This window comes from Asterias rubens, chromosome 15 (genome assembly GCF_902459465.1).
Source record: "Asterias rubens chromosome 15, eAstRub1.3, whole genome shotgun sequence".
NCBI lineage: Eukaryota > Metazoa > Echinodermata > Asteroidea > Forcipulatida > Asteriidae > Asterias > Asterias rubens.
In genome coordinates, this window is record NC_047076.1 from 12,150,741 (window position 1) to 12,168,634 (window position 17,894).

A 17,894-nucleotide genomic window follows, 5' to 3' on the forward strand; every position below is an offset into this window, starting at 1 on the left:
GACCCTTCGCTACGGAGGCCGACACCCACCTACGACACCCACTTGGGTCCCCCCCAACATCATTCGCATTTTAGACCTGATAAACCTTCGGTTCATACTTTACACAGAAAGCTATGGCATGGGATTTCAGTGCTTTATACTTAGTATATAATTGAATACTCATCATAGGATACTATGGTATGGGAATATCAATGCTTTATACTTTGTATATTATACTTTATACTTGGTATATAATTTGCGAGGGGAACACTTTCCACATGATGCTATGGCATAGTAAAATCAGTGCTTTATACTTAGTAATTTCGAGTGAAATGCACAAGTTGTGGGCTGGTTACATAGGCATGGGAAACTCATTGGTTCGGACTTAAAACATATTTGAGTTAAAATCTACACACTGTATAGTTTAAAATGGAAAAAGGGGTACGCATGGTACTATGGCATAGGGAAATCCTTGCTTTGGACTTGGTAAATAATTTGCGAGTGGAAGGCATAATACGCTTTTACTGACGGGTATTGGTAGTAGATAGGGGACTCTTGTGTTCGGACTTAAAAAGTATTCGACGAGTTGAAGGCACACGCTGTAGGCATAAAGATAGACAATTAGTTTAATTAATGGGGAAATGGTACGCATGGTACAATGGCATAGGGAAATCCTTGCTTTGGACTAGGTAAATAATTTTGAGAGTGGAAGGCATACGCTTTACTGACGGGTAGACAGGGGACTCTTTGGTTGTGATTTAAACAATTGGTGAGTGGATGGAAGGCACACGCTGTATTGGTATGGCGCATTGGTTTACAAGGAAACATAGGCATAATAGGGGACTTACAAAATAATTATGCGAGTCGAAGGCACACGATGTAGGTATAGAAAATTAGTTCACAGGGGAAGTTGGTCTGGCATTTCGATGGGAATTGGGGATTGTCGGTCGCTGTGGAAAGGGTAGCGGGGTACACTGGGGTTGGGTGGCTGAGTCTTTAATAGGCTAGCTGGGATCAACATGACGGCGGGAATATAACTTCTTCGAATTTCCACCAGTGTTCTTGGTGGGTACTCGCCGTGATGGTACAATTGGTTTTATTGAGTTTGATACAATAATTATTTGAGACATTGTTATATCGAAAATCAGGCAATAAAAACAATTACATCAAAAAGTTACTAAGGTAGACGACTAAACCCAAGTTTTCAGGCGATTTTAAAAAACACAAATTTTTTCGGCAGATTTTTGAGAAAACAGCATGGGGTATATCTTGACGTTTTTTCACCCTCAAACAAATTTCTCTCAGACTTGCCTCAAAATTTAACCAAAGAAAGTTCTTTATGTGCAAAAGACGCTCTACGGATTAAAGATGGCTGGAACAATTGGAAGGGCCTCAAATTAATATTAATTTTAATCTTGATTTGGGGGCATCGAAAACTAGACAATATCTCAAAAAGTTGCCTACGACTCAGACCAAGGTTTTTCTGTGCACCTCGTCCTTCATTACACATCTGGATGAAATTTCAGACGATTAAAAAAATAAAAATAAAAAACCCGCCAGTTTTATTCAGACCATGTTCAGACTTTAAAAAATTACATTATCATTTGGCAGTATAGGTGGCAAACCAGTTTTAGATTTACAACTTGATATGAGAAAGGCAATCTGCAAAGGCTTAAACATGATGTATCAATTCTTTTGGATGGTAGGCCTACGACTCCGAATGTCAGACCACCGGTCATTTTGGTTGGTAAACAGTTTACGACAGCTCAGTGTTACATAACATGTAAACAGAAACTGACATAGAAACACGTAGGAGTGGCCGACACGAATTGAAGTAGATAATCTATAAGAACTACACAGAAAAGTCGATTGTTTCATCAGATCATGGAGGAATTCTTCATCCAGTATCTGATTGACGGCAAATTGGCAATGACAATGCAATGACCTATGCTCTAACGTAACGGCTACTTCCGGATTGCCGTTGTTTATGTTGAGCATGAAGGTGGAATAAAATTGCGACAAGAATTGCCCGTTTTATGACAAACTAGGTGGTTACACGCCTTCCACGAGGCATTCATCCTATTCTACATTATGAACTTGAATAAACTACATGCTAAAGCTTACCCATAGAGACATTAAATCACATCAAATGATCCTAAGTATATCCATGGTGTTGATAAAATAAAGCATGGGTGGTGGCCATTTTGAATATCGCGTCACGGCATCAAGCCGTCGAGTACCCAGACCTCTACTACTCTGTTGATGTTTATTTCGCGTAGCGTGGAAATCGGGTACCTGTCGGTTGCTTTAGCTGGTTCCAATCACCGGTGTCTGTCCAAGATCAAAGGGGCAAACTGGCTCCCGCAAGATCTCGCAGAATGATTCGAAATGCGAGAATCGAAGGCTTGAATCATATTAAAAGTGATGAATAAACGCTTACACTGTAACTAGTTGTGGTAATTAAACCAAGTAGCCTTACGTTTGTTTAACTTGAAATGATTTAGCGCAAAGTTGAAAGAACTAAAGGTAATATATGAGGTCTATTTGTTGTTCGTTTCTCAGCTTATTATTAATGTAGGAATAAATAACTTGTAGGTAGATTATTAAAAAGTGACCTTATTTCGTTGTTGAAAATATCTCATTCAAATTTGCGCCACCAAATAATCTAACTTTTAAAGCCTTCGGTACACTTCAACCACCCCCCCCCAAAAAAAAAAAAATAAAATTAATAACAAAATATGGCCATCTTATGCATGTTGTTGTGTTAGGAAATTGCAAGGATTTTACTAAAACGCAAGGCTTACCATTTGAATTTTTGTAACAAAAAATGCAAGGCTTTGAACATCCATTTTGTTTACTGAAAAAGTTTAAAGAGATGAGCCTTGTGCCGCAAATTAAATACATCAATAAAAAAATACAAACAAAACAAGGGGTAGATGTCCTACAGTTTATCAAATTTTGGGCCATAAATTTAAAGAAACACAAAGAGTTGTTTTTATTCTCTGACGTGTTTTTAACTTGAGGAATAACTTGTATAAATAATATTTTCAACTTGAGGAATGGTTTTAGATACAGATTGGTCAACATCAAATCTCAATCTTAGAAAAAAATGAAAGGTACCAGCTTCATTTTAATGCATACAAATCGAACTTAAAAAATGTGGTCAAATAATACAAATAAATAAAATCACAAGGCATAAGTCAAGCGGTTTTGTATCAATGTTTTGTAATTTTGTTTATTGGAATAGTACAATATAACACATTTGGCTTGATCAGAAATGTATAAGGTTAAATCACAATAGTTAAAGGCAGTGGACATTGTTTTACTCATTTCTCGAAATCAGTGGACATTGTGCAAAAAGTACCCAGACCCTTTAAAGGCACTGGGCACTGTTTTGTAATATTGTCAAAGACCAGGGGTGGATTTCACAAAGAGTTAAAGACAGTGGACACTTTTGGTAATTGTCAAAGACCAGTTTTCTCACTTGCTGTATCTCATCATATGCATGAAATAACAAACCTGTGAAAATTTTAGCTCAATCGGTCATCGAAGTTACGAGATAATAATGAAAGAAAAAACACCCTTGTCACACGAAGTTGTGTGCTTTCTTATGCTTGATTTCGCGACCTCAAATTCTAAACTTGAGGTCTCAAAATCAAATTTGAGGAAAATTACTTCTTTCTCGAAAACTACATCAGTTAAGAGGGAGCTGTTTCTCACGATGTTTTATGCTATCAACGTCTTCCTATAACTTATTTCCAAGTAAGGTTTTATTCAAAAAATTGTTTTGAGTAATAGTGTCTACTGCCTTTAAGACTAGTCTTTTAACTCGAGTTACTCGTCCTAACTTAGGACTAGCCTTAGGATTTTAATATCTCCTAGGACTAGTCCTAAGATTGGACTAGTCCTAAGATAGGACTAGTCCCAACTCTTTGTGAAGGTGACCCCTGTATTCTCAATAGTGTCCAGTGCCTTTAACATTTACTAAACAATTTTTTAATAACTGTATATAAATCATTTTGCACGATGTCTTTACTTTGAAATTGATGCAATTATTATGGTGATTTCAATTGGGCATGGCGTTCTTTCTATATTAGTCTAATTACCGTATTTTGTTCACCCTTGAAAAATCTGAAAAATTGTGATTAAACAGACTTGAATGTCTATTAAAGACTATGCCATGTGTACTTATCTTCTGCGCTGATCCTCTAATCGATGCTCAACCGGAGTGTGCTCCTGTGTGTTGTGTAATGCACAGTAAAGAACTAAGTGCGTATATCAGAAGAGTAGGGGTACGCCGCGGTGTTCCTGGTTTAATCGGAAGCATATTGCACCACAGCACCTTGTAAAACAATTTACATGGTGCTATAAGATAATACCATACTTCAAAAACCTGGCCCCACATACCTTGCAGGGAAAATACTGAGCGCTTTGTTTCGACCCTTAAGGGTGTGATACAAAGCGCTATATAAGAACCAAGTATTATTATTATGTTGATGCATTTAAAGGGTCTGGGTACTTTTGTAGGACAAAAAACACAATGTCCACAGATTTACATTAAACTTACTCAAATTGAAGATAATGAAAGTAAGTAACTTTTAAAGGTAAGCTTTCTACTATCATTATCTTCAAACGGTGTAAGTTTAATGCAAATCTGTAAACATTGTGTTTAGTGTTACAAAAAGTACCCAAAGAATTATGTAATGTATTTATTTGCAACTGCTTTTAGAGATTACCAAAAGAAATAAACTTAGTACATAAAGGTCATAGGATTTGAGGCATTGCATGGTGAGGTATCAATGTACATGTATATTTGGTTTGCGGTAACACCATGTGTGTATCTACTTGCCAGGTAGAGTTTGTTCAGTCTCCTGACAATGACTAGAGCAAGCTAGTCGAAACGTTGAGACCAACCCAAGAACTTACTCCGCGGTAGTATAGTTAATTACGATCGAATAGGCCTATTAAGCTAAAGTAGTAGTCCCAGCCTATTTCTTCACCATCCGCCCAGGTAATAGTTAATAAGCAGGACAGTTCTTTTCAGAACTTAGAAGTCTCCCGAATACCCGAACATCTACTCTGCGGTAGTAGAATAAAGCAAGACAGTTCTCTAAGAACAAACTCTACCTGGCAAGTAGATACACACATGGTGTTACCGCAAACCAAATATATATACGGATAGGACGTTTAAAAAGAACTTCGACATACAGCCATACCTAAGTTATTTGTACACAATCCTCAATATCGTCACTGCTTAGCAAGGTTTAGGAGCTAAGCACATAAATTACAAGTTGAGGTTGGGAGATATACAGGTGTATAATTTAAGGATCGTATGTATTCACTGCTTGGAGGATGCTGAAATCCAAATTCATTTCATTTGTTTTGCCAAATGTTTACTGTATTCGGAAAGATATTGTATGATACCATGGGTCAAAGTTACACAGGTTTTACTATCTAGCCTCACTACGGGATTTTTGTGCACAAAGAAAATCAAAAGTTCGACGGATAAATTTGACCCCAAATCATTGCTCAATTGGCTGGGGTGTCATCTGCGACTGGTTTATTCCGAACGACGAGGCGTAGTCGTAGAAGTTCTCCAACATCTTCATGGAGAACTCTGAGAAGCTGGTCAAAGTCAACGTCTAAATAAATGGAGAGAAAAAAAAAATTAATTAAAAGGCACTGGACCCCTTTGGTAATAGGCCGATCCATTTAGCTCCGCCCCATCATTGCGTATTGACCAATCACATCCCATAGCACAACACAAAGTCTGACAAATAAAGTCTGAAATGCGTATGCTTGGCGTGGGCGGACGAGTTGTGCAGAATGGCATAATAGGAGAGCCTCACGTGTTCTTGCTCACATGTGCGCCGTGGGCGGAGCCTAATGGATCGGTCTATTGTCAGAGACCAGTTTTCAAGCACTTGCCATGCCCATGTATCCCAACATGTATGCATAAAATGTAACAAACCTGTGGAAGTTTGCCTTAATCGATTATCAAACTTCCAGAAAATAGTTTAAGAAAAAATTCTTTTTAGAAGTCTGAGAAAGGCTTCACGCCTGAAGTCTTTCGCAGATGCAAATATTTCAGTGAGAAATCTCTTCTTTCTCAAAAACTTTGTTACTTCAGAGGGAGCCGTTTCTCACGATGTTTTATTTTATCAACAGCTCTCATCGAGTCGCATTGTGTTTCTGATCGTGATGTCCGATTGTGATTGGTAAGTAAATTATGTCGTCGTAAATAGTGGTGAGCAACACCATTGGTTCACCAAGCAGGAAGCCACGACTATTGTTGTAGTTGTCGTGGAGGTACGATTAACCGAGTAGTTAAAAATTGATAGTCGCTACTCGACTAAGCAATCAATAGTTGCGACTTTGACACTAGTCGCAATAGTCGCCCAGGCTTGATTGCATCACGATTAATTGAAGACGTAATAATAATAAAGACAAGTTCTTATTCAGCGCATTTTTCAATAACCATCTCAATGCGCTTTAGATTAGTGCCCCGGTCATTGGGCAAACTACATCCCTGTAATCTTTCTCAGCCCCCCTGGGAAGTATACAGCCCTGAACTGCCTTGGCACACCAGTGGCTTTTTCATACACAATATCAACCTCTACCTTCGCAGTTACCCATTTATACCCCTGAGTGGAAAGAAGCAACTATAGTCAAGTGTCTTGCTCAAGGACACAAGTGTCATGACTGGGATTCGAACCCACACTCCGCTGACTTTTCCACCTGAACTTAGAATCAATGCCCTTAATCACTCGGTCATGACACCCAACAAATCCGATGCAGCCCTTTCATTTTTCAAATGTTACTTAAGCTTCCAAATGTTTCCTCCCCAGAAAAAGCCCTAATATTTAGGACTCTGTTTCTGTGAACAGCACAAAGGAAGAGTCCTATAGAGGGCTAGGCGCAACCTGAACTCCTGAGATACTGGGCCCAATTTCATAGAGCTGCTTGAAGACACTGGACACTATTGGTAATTGTCAAAGACCAGTCTTCTCACTTGCTGTATCTCAACATTTGCTTAAAAAAACAACCCTGTGAAAATTTGAGCTCATTCGGTCATCTAAGTTGAGAGATAATTATGAAAGAAAAAAACACCCTTGTCACACGAAGTTGTGTGCTTTCAGATGCTTTATTTCGAGACCTCAACATTCTTAATCTGAGGTCTCGAAATCAAATTCGTGGCAAATTACTTCTTTCCTGAATACCACCTTAATTCAGAGAGAGCCATTTCTCACTAAGTTTGTTACCATCAACCGCTCTCCATTACTTGTAACCAAGTAAGGTTTTATGCTAATAACTATTTTGAGTAATTACCAAAAGTGTCCACTGCCTTTAAGCACAAAATAAGCTAAGCAAATCAAAATTATGCTAACCGAGATAAAGTTACCAGCCAGTGAGAATTTTTTAACAGTATTTTCTACTTGAGCAGCTCTATGCAATTGGGAACTTGTTAACCGGAATAAAGTTACCACATGTACAAGGGTGTTTTTTTCTTTCATAATTATCTCGCAACTTAGATGACCGAATGAGCTCAAATTTTCACAGGGTTGTTATTTTAGGCAAATGTTGAGATACAGCAAGTGAGAAGACTGGTCTTTAACAATTACCAATACCCAGCCGACTGTGCACAACAACAAAATAAAAACGTACCTGGGTAGTTTCTGCTGGTATCTGATGCTGGATAACGTGAAGGGGTTCCTCAGAGATTCCAATCTGTGACATCGTCTTCATCGGCTGCTGTACAGGCATAGACTGCATGAATGAGTTGTTTGTAGAACTTCCTTTGAAAGACACATTCAAACAAAATCATAAAAAGACAATCAATCAATCAACCCGCAGAGGCAGCAAGGGTCCATCGCGCCGATTTCATGTGTCCACGTCCTACAGCCTTACGCCACATGTGGGCGATTTCGCTCGGCCGGCCAAGTTGTTGGGCCTAGGATGACCGAGGGCGGCCTCTGTCTAGGTCTCTTCCAGCCAGGAGCTGGTGCTAGGCCTCCCCTGGAGCTGATGGCGATGCTTTAGAGCTTTTTAAGCTGGGATGTTGTCAGCTAGGCGAGCGACATGACAGAAGAAGGCAGAGTGGCGGTGTTGAATTAGTTGGTCGATGGGGGGGGGGGGGCGAACACGTTCTTTGGGTGACCTCATTGTTGTTGACGAAGTGGAACCACTGGATGCCAAAAATTAATCATTGACACTGGACACCTTTAGTAATATTTTCAGAGACCAGTCTTCTCACTTGGTGTATCTCAAAATATGCACAAAGAACAAACCTGTGAAAATTTGAACTCAATTGGTCTTCAAAGTTGTGAGAGAATAATGGAAGAGAAAACACCCTGTTCGTACGAAGTTGTGTGCTTTCAGTTCAGATGCTTGATTTCCAGACCTCAGCTGAGGTCTCGAAATCAAATCAAATATTTTAGTGAGAAATTACTACTTTCTCCAAACCTACGTTACTTCAGATTCAGAGGGAGTCGTTTCTCACAATGTTTTTTACTATCAACAGCTCTCCATTGCTCATTACCAAGTCAGTTTTTATGTTAACAATTATTTTGAGTAATCACCAATAGTTTCCAATGCTTCTAACCAAGATGATTTCTTGCTTTGCTTTAGGGAATATCTCAATAGTCTTGCTCTGGGCAAGAAGGATTGTTCCTGTAGGTATTTGGGCAATTCCAAGCAAACATGGACATAACACACAAAAATCAAGTTTATGTCACAACTTTCTTTCCACTTAGAAGTTATAGCTAACATATGAAACCAATTTATTTTTAGTTGTTGACAAGGAATGAACCCAATTATTGCCAAATCAGAACTCGGCTTGGGCACCATGTACATTACGTGGCTACATTACCTGGAAAACTGTAATGCGACTGACCGTAATGCGACTGACCATGGTTTTGCCATGTATACCTAAAAGTTCAAGTTGCTGACCATTTATAAGTATCCTGTTGGATACTCATGTATAAGAGTTGTGTGTTACATATAGTAACACTTTCACAATCTTTTTGATAGAGGAGATTTTTGAATTGTGACAAGTTTTTTTTTTTACCATGTCCTTTTTGTGTAATGCGACTGACCGGTCTTTACAACATTATAACATCCAGAGCACAAAGCCCACAACATTTCTAATAATTATCAATTCAAAGCCTTGGGTGTCAAGTACAAATCAGTCTATAAACTTAGAGGAAAGAATATCTCACACAGAACTTCTAGCACCACGATCGAGAAATGACACTGAAAAGTGTTATGCGACTGACCGTGGAATTGCCCATTTGCACGTACATGGACATGTAATCATAATATTTTGCGGGTGGAGATGTGACAGTTATGCCAATAAAACGGGATATAAACACCGGCCTGATTAAACATATTGACTACATTTTTTTGTCAACCATACCTTTCTTCAAGCCGACTACTTTAAAAATGGCACTTGGCTTTTCGTTGGTGATGAAACCGAGAAACATCCTGACCATTTCGCCCTCCGGTGACGGCCAACTGAAGTAGATGGCCCCGCCCATTCCCTCTGGAAACGCTTCGGTCCCGGTCAGGAAGACAACGATGTGGTTGATGGTAGCCGCATTGAAAATGTTGAAGAGGACATGAGTGTCGTCTATCTGTTGCATGTCCGTCTGGACCTAGAGAGTAAAATGGGTGAAACTAGTTAAGAGATGGTTGCGAGAACTAGATGTTAAATTTGCATTTGGGATAAAGAATTTCATATACTTTTGATTTTACCATTACACCGACGAGTAACTTTCACGAGTTCTCAGGCATACTCGATTACTTGGGTGGGATTAGAACCCAGGACCTTTGCAAATCTGTAGCAGTGTCTTACAAACTAGACCACCTAGAGTGCCTGGTAGCTAGAGGCAGTTTGAACCCTTTATTTAGGATGGTAAGAAGACACTGCTCGTTAACTGCAAGGGTCGATGGTTCGAATCCCACCCAAGTAATATGCCTGTGATTTTGTTTTCACAGAACTCGGGAAAGTACCGAGTACTAACATATCGGTGTAAAGGGTAAAACCACAATTGATCTGATTGCGAGTTTAGTGTTGGGGATGGGGAACAGAGGGATCTCCCTCACTCCGAGGTCTCTGTAGAAAGACAACGATGTGGTTGATGCTAGCCGCATTGTCATTGTTAGAGGATGACGTGCGAATCGTAAACCTTTGAATGTCCGTCTGGACCTGAGAATAGAATGGGTGAGAGTTCTATTTTCCCGAGGCGAAGCCGAGGAAAAATAGAACGCTACGGGGATCACCGAGGGAGTCATAGTTTTTAACCATTGCACGAGTAAAAGCAGTCAATATTTGTTTTATAACACCCCAAACATTTCTAAATACTGTACTATTATTATTAAGTTACAGACCTGAATGCTACAATCCACGGACGACGCGAATACAGATTGCAAAAACTTTTACTGTGCTGCATGTAGTGTCGTGCAATCCGAAATGGTTACAGACTATTAATGTATCATCATCGTACACGCAACGGACTTCTTGGTACTACACGCCGTGTGCTAGGCTTCGGACTAGCGCACGGCAAACCGACGCACTATCACACGGCCGTCGTCTAGCAAAACTAAGACATGTCACGTGACGCCCTCTAAACCAATGAGCAGGCAGTATACTTGTAAGGGGTGTTTTAAAACTACCTATTGACACTTCAAAAAATTAATCATTTAACCTCATTGAAAATGCCTTACGCCAACTAGCGACTCAATAGGGTCGGTTGGCTGCTGGCTTAAACACAGTCTGAGATCGATCCATCGTGTACACTACGGCTGCTGGTTTGACGAGGAAAAGAATGTGGTGAAGAGTATTGATTGCCGAATAGAATTTAATTAGTGATCTTACAGATTTCTCAATATTAAGATTGGTTTATTTTCTACCATTGAACAGTGGCCATGACCGACTGTTCTAATTCACGGACCCACGCACTGGCTTTGTCAGCAGAGCAGAGTGTGGGTTCGATACCCAGTATGAAATAGTAATAATTTTTATATTGTCCTTGAGCAAGACACTTTAAAGAGAGTGGACAATATTGGTAATTTTTATTGTTAAAGACCAGTCTTCTCGCTTGGTGTATCTCAACTTATTATGCATAAAAATAATAACAAACCTGTAAAAATTTGAGCTCAATCGGTCGTCGAAGTTGCGAGATGTTAATGAAAGAAAAAAAAACACCCTTGTCAAACGAAGTTGTGTGCTTTCAGATGCTTGATTTTGAGACCTCAAAATTCTAAATCTGAGGTCTCGAAATCAAATTCGTGGAAAATTACTTCTTTCTCGAAAACTACGTCACTTCAGAGGGAGCGGTTTCTCACAATGTTTTATACTATCAACCTCTCTCCGTTACTCGTAATCAAGAAAGGTTTTATGATAATAATTATTTTAGTTAATTACCAATAGTGGGGTGTTCACTGCCTCAAATAATCGATTGCTTCGTTTTTGGAAGGTTACTAGAGCATTCCTATCTGTAGTCCAGCAGGGGCCAATTCCCTGAAACATGTAAGCAGCAGTTTTTACTTAAAGGCAGTGGACACTATTGGTATAGTGTTATTAGCATGAACCTTACTTGGTAACGAGTAATGGGGGATCTGGGCCCAATTTCATAGAGCTGCTTAAGCACAAAAGTTTGCTTACGCAAAAAAATAATTGCTTAGTAAAATTAGATTACCTGCTAAGACTCCACTCAATTGTTATGCTAAGTAAACAACAGCTAAATACCAGTCACAATCAATGTATATGGCATGACATTTTAGCCAGGAACATGTGTAAAACGAGCTATTTTTGTGCTTAAGCAATTGTTTTTGCTTAAGCAGCTCTATGAAATTGGCCCCTGTTGATAGTATATAAACACAATGTGAGAGATGACTCCTTCTTTCATTATTCTCTCTCTACTTCGACGACCGATTGAGCTATAATTTTCACAGGCTCGTTTCAAACCAAGTGAGAAGACTGGTCTTTGACAATTACCAAACGTGTCCAGAGTCTTTAAGCAAGGGTATAAATAAAGTGCTTGCTAACCCGCGGTTAGCACATGACTGATGTTGTTGAACCTGCATGCTTGCCTAGAAATTTTCTGCCAACTTAAATCTGTCACTTATTTCTGTCACTGTAACTCTCCAGAATTAGGACAGTCCCTCGAAAATGGGCACTTGCTAGGTAGGCCTATGGTTATGTGTGACCTCTCACATAAAAATTAAACGTATCAAAACCGATGCATAAAAAGCGATTGTTGTGAAATCATCAAAGGTCAGATAGAAAAAAAAACATACTCATAACGACAGAACCTAATCAGCGGTAGAGGCTAAATCAGTCAAATTTTTATTCACACGAAAGTAAATTAATACTGCTCACAACACGCCCTCTGTTGACTTCTGGGCCCACTTTCACAGAGCTGTTTATGCACAAAAAGTAGCTAAAAGCATAAGACACTTATAGATGGTTGCTGCAACTTGTGACTAGTATCGTGCTCATTAGTTTTTTGCTTAGCAGAAAATCTTTAAGCAATACTCGCTAAATTGGGCCAATGTCATCATGCACAACTTGTGACTTGGGTGCTGCTTATGTCTGCTGAGCATAGCGTTTTAAGCAATATATTTTCTGCTTAAGCAGCTCTATGAAATTGGGCCTTGCTTTAGAAAACAACAATCTCCTCAACCTCGACATGGCAAAACAAAACCACACTATTAAATGAACCTTACCGAAATGGTAACAAAAGAGTGGTTAGCAGTGTAGGCACTTTATGTAATAACATAAACTGACAAACCTGTAGAATTTTGAGATCGATGAGCTATCTGGGTCACGAGAAAAATAATTGAAAAACGATTACACATTTTGCATGACATCGACTAAAACAAATAAAACGCTCACTGAGCGATAAACTCCAAACGGGAAACTAATTAGATTTATTCTCGTTAAATCTGACATTTCCCACAGAAATATTTCAAGGGATGTTTTCTACCATCACGACATTAAACCGTGTAATTCGTATATAAATCTGTGATTTAAAGGGATTTTGGATTACCAAATCTGTAATGTTCCTTTTACAGTTTCTACCATTTTAAAGGCAGTGGACACTTTCGGTAATTACTCAAATTAATTATTAGCATACCACATTTCTTGTTAACGAGTAATGGGGAGAGGTTGATGGTATCAATTATTGTGAAAACGGCTCCCTCTGAAGTGACGTAGTTTTCGAGACAGAAGTAATCCACGAATTTAATTTCGAGACCTCAGATTTAGAATTTGAGGTCTCGAAATCAAGCATCTAAAAGAATACAATTTCGTGTGTTAAGGATGTTTTTTCTTCCATTATTATATCGCAACTTCGACAACCAATTCAGCTCAAATTTTCGCAAGTTTGTTATTTTATGCATGTTGAGATACACCAAGTGAGAAAACTGGTCTTTGACAATATTACCAATAGTATCCACTGTCTTTATAAAACGATGTCTTAAACCAAAAGAGCATTCGAAGGTCTTAGATCATCAGCTTTAGCTTCCGACCACTCTGTCCAACAATCCAAGTTTGGTAAATCCTCCTCTCCCGTCGCCAGCTCACACACCCCTCTCACAGAACTCATGACGCTCGCCTGACGCTCGCCTTCAAGACAGCTAACGTCCGCCTCGACGTCCACCTCACGCTCCATTATCTGCAGCCCCATATTTAGCGCCCTCCAGCGGCGTATCAATCTTAGACACGTGTTTTTGCCTTCGAAAATGACAATGCCGAGCGAGACGAAACTGAGTGTTGAGTACACGGGGAGGAGTATCTGGGATGCGAGGGAGTCGGGGTCCAGACCGGAGGAAGCGTTTGATGAATTGACTGCCGTCCACCCGATGTATAACGCGGTACCAGCCAGCAGGAAGATGGACAGACAGAAGACTACGAGATGTAACTTGTCGAGGAGACTGAGACGTAAAGCTTTCCACTGTTTAGAACAAAACAAATTAGAGCTTCGTTAACCGAGTTTAAATCACAGAAAAATGTTCGAGAGTCTTTATATATATGCATATGACGTCATTTCAATAAGAAACTCTCGCCAATGTCAAAAAGAAATTTTTCATTGGCCATTCCTGTGCGCCGCGCGTTCAAATCTGTGCGTTTTGAATGTTTTATCATCGGTTTACATCTAATAATATGGTGGCTGGATGTCGTCAATGTCCAGGCCGTGTCCGAAACGGAGACTTCGGCTAGAGCTGCGGCTAGGATCAGCGCGGCTGACTGTTCGCCAACTGGCAGACGCCTAGCCATAGTCGTAGTCGCCTAACAATGGATGTTATGCATTGACGTCATCACGACGTCATAAAAGTAAAACTATGATGAAACAATGGAAACGCACACCTATGTACGCTTGCGCAGGATGGGTCAATGAGCACCCTTCTTTGACTTGTAGCCATCTTGTAGCCATCGTAGCCTACTGATGACGTCAAATGGCGTCATTTGCATGATGCCCGCGTGCAGCATGTACAGCACACAAGTGCGCATTACTATGACGTATAAGTTATTTTTGTGTACTGCGTTGTGTCACATGACACACAAAGAAATGCAGGTCAATTAAGCATTGTGACGTCATAAAAATACATTATTATCACCATAGGCCTATCAAATAAAAAACAAAACAACCCAACACAAACAAAACAAAACAAAAAAGCAAAACAGACAGCGACTGTATGTGAGAGGCAGAGACACTGAAGCCAGCTCGTGAACAAGTAGCTTTTACAGATTGTTAATCTGTATATTCAAGATTCGGCGGTTCAGAACGTGAGTTTTTCTTTCCTTTTCTTCAACTTTTATCAAAGTTTTTGATAATCAAATATTGCTAACCCAATAATGTCCTATTTAAATAATATGGGTTAACCATACTATAGTTGCTTTTTCTCTGTAATACTACCACGCGAAAATACAAGTCTTGAAATTGAAAACAAAGTAACCAACAATTTAGGCTTAAGTCTGGGTTCTCCCCTTAATAACTCTCCATGCCACGCAATAGTTGCTTCCGAAGCCAAACCACTTTTTTTGATCTAGTAAACTTAAAATATTATTAGATGTTCCTAGTTCACTAGTAATTGCATAAAAATGTTTAAAAATTACCTGGCAAATATTCCTTGATCCGACCATCTTGGTCTTGTACTTGAAGCCGCAAAGCTCACATCGAGACAACCCACTCTCCGCCAGCCATGTCGCAAGACATCGGTGGTGTGTGTACTTCACCGTCCCAGAACAGACACAAGGGCTTATCAGGGGTTCCAGGCGCCTCCCTGCGTGGCAAATACGGCAGATGTCGCCATTCGGAAGGCTAAGCATCGAGTCACTGACGACACTGTTTAGTCTCAGAAGTTGGGGTGCAGTGGAAGGGTGTGGCGTGGAGTCATTTGACAAGCTGGCATCATCTCTATGTGAAGTATTGGGTTGGGAGTGTTGTGCTTGGGTGTGGTTATTTGGTGGGTGGGGTAGGACTGCTGGTAGGGACTGGCTGGCTTCCAGAGGGGTGCGTGGACGGACGGCTTTCGCCCCTTGGAATGAGGCGAATGAGACCTCCCGTGAGTCACTCTCGACAGGATCAGAACCAGTCTCATCACAGCACATGCAGCGAGTAACTCCAGTCAGCGAGGAGCTTCGGTACCCCATCAAGTCATCCAGACTGCCACCATAGAACCGAGATGCGTTTTCAGAACCACCTTCTGGTTGAGCATTACTTGAAGAAGAAAGTTTGAGGGAAGTAGCGTCATCGAGTTGTGGACACCCACTCTCACCATCAACTCCAACCTCAAACGAAAAACCTGAATTCTTAGCCGGTGTAACTTCTTGGCAAGCAGTCGGGCTACTCGAAGACGTTTGATGGTCATCGTTAATGATACCGGAAGATTGGTTCTCCATTTTCAGGAGAAGTTGTCCCGACATTCACAGTGTCAAACTTTGCTCTCAACTTAAACTTTGTGTCGACTCTTCACAGTTTCGACAACACGTCGCAGACCCAACCGACAGATCACCCGTTAATCACAGATGCCTCACTCAAAATCTCAAAAGAAGTTTCGGTGATTTTAAGTCGTAATATTTTTCATTTTAGTATTTCCTGGTGATTTCGCGCATTTTGCTGCTCAGAACGCTTTTACAAACAGCGTAGGGCCGAGCTAGCAGCGCATGCATAATTTTTACGCGCAGCGCTTGGACGAAACGCGTGCTGTATCTGAAAACTCAACCGTACCCGAACCTCATATCTATGAATCGTTTTATAATGGACATTTTCTGCCCCAAAACGTATCAGTAATTTTCAATAGTTATATACAAACTCTAAAATGTGCACTTATTCACAAGAGATATATCTTTGAATAATTACGTAAGAGCCTGAAAATCCACTAAACACTTACAAGAAAGTTGTATTACCCCTTGCACAAAAAAAAAACACCACAAGAAGTAGTTTCAATGTTGTGATACAAACAACGCTTGGCTCCATTTCATAAAGCTGTTAAAGGGAAGGTACTTTGGTAATTACTCAAAACAAATATTAACTTAAAAACTGACTTGGTCGAGACTTGGAGAGCTGTTGATACCATAAACAAATTGTGGGAAACGACTCCCTCTAAAGTAACGGAGTTTTTGAGAAAGAGGTAATTTCTTTAAAATAATGAAAGACTTCTATTCCTATCTGAAAGCACACAAATTCGTCCAACAAGGGTATTTTTTTTTTTATCATTTTCTCGCAAATTCGATGACCAATTGAGCCCAAATTTGCACATGTTTGTTATTTTATGCTTATGATGGGATACACCAAGTGGGAACACTGGTCTTTGACAATAGGAGACTTTCCAACGCTAGGTGGCAGCAGACATACCGGGTAAATTTCCATTGTTGACGTATTTCTGAACATGCGCATAATTCTGAGAACAATGGATTTACCCGGTAAGTCTGCTGCCCTCTATCGTCTAAGATAGTCTCCCATTACCAAACGAACAGTGCAGAAAATACTGCTGGTCCAAATTTCTTTGCTATAGGCAAAAATTGAGTGGGACCATAGAGCTATATATATTGACTAGAGCGCTAACTTGCTCCGCGTTTTGAAGCCACCCTGAGCGCAGACATGTTTGATGTGTTGCGTGACTACGGAACGATTTTTATTTTAAGAGAACACACATTGCCGCGATTTGTTTTTAATTCGGCATGTGCGCTTTCGTACGCGACTGCCCATTCGCGCACGTCCGCGCTACGAAAACCGTATGTTCGACTTGATTGCCGTACTAAAAAAAGTATACGCGCCTTTTAAACATGACGCACATGGCGCTCACAGTTTTGTACGCTCATCAGCAGATTGTGCGTTCACATTTGCTGCATCTTTTGCTTCGATGACACATAGAAAAGAACAAACGCACTATCATGCAAATAGCCGTACAATTGCCGTGCAAAATTTCAAGCTTTTGTATTGGTTTGTACATAAACATGGATGCGCCCACACGGCTTCAAAACCTTAGTGCGTGTATAACGGGGTGTTAGCGCTCTAGTCAATATATATAGCTCTATGAGTGGGACACATTCACAACAAATAAACTAATAACCTATTTTTGTCTGGTATCCGTTTCTGTTTAGCAACATGTGTTTGTGCTTAGTAAGGTTTTTGTTGACATGCTTCACCATTTCCTAACACGTGTCTGTGAAGTAATATTAAGAACTCCTGTATACAGGATACAGTTATTGTGTCAACAGTAAATTTTGACGTTATTTTCATTAATTAATTTATTTCACTCACTGCTCCTTTAACTTTAATAAGACTATTCCAACACCACATTGTGGTAAAATGACAATAGTCACCATAAACAAAACTAAAAGATTTTAAACAGAAAAGCAATGACTTTCGAAAAACATGCACACGCACAAAAACCATTGCCTCTTC

General features: G+C 39.9%; 1 protein-coding gene across 1 annotated transcript; it reads right to left on the minus strand.

The window, feature by feature from the left end:
• Positions 1-5,164: 5,164 nt before the first annotated feature.
• LOC117300273 (protein Hikeshi-like) lies at positions 5,165-12,066 on the minus strand. Its single transcript, XM_033784007.1, has 5 exons — positions 12,029-12,066; positions 10,002-10,074; positions 9,395-9,632; positions 7,645-7,775; positions 5,165-5,621 (listed from the first exon to the last, which is right to left on the minus strand). The coding sequence occupies exons 1-5, from the start codon at positions 12,064-12,066 to the stop codon at positions 5,502-5,504; spliced, it is 600 nt and encodes a 199-aa protein (XP_033639898.1). The 3' UTR covers positions 5,165-5,501.
• Positions 12,067-17,894: the final 5,828 nt, after the last annotated feature.

Coding starts and splice junctions, on each gene's coding strand:
- LOC117300273 (XM_033784007.1), bottom strand. CDS start 12,066: ATGCAGGTTCAACAACATCAGTCATGTGCTAACCGCGG. Junction 9,633..10,001: donor TTTACCCTTTACACCGATAT/GTTAGTACTCGG, acceptor TTTACTCTCTAG/GTCCAGACGGACATGCAACA. Junction 7,776..9,394: donor AGTAGTCGGCTTGAAGAAAG/GTATGGTTGACA, acceptor TGTCTTTCAAAG/GAAGTTCTACAAACAACTCA.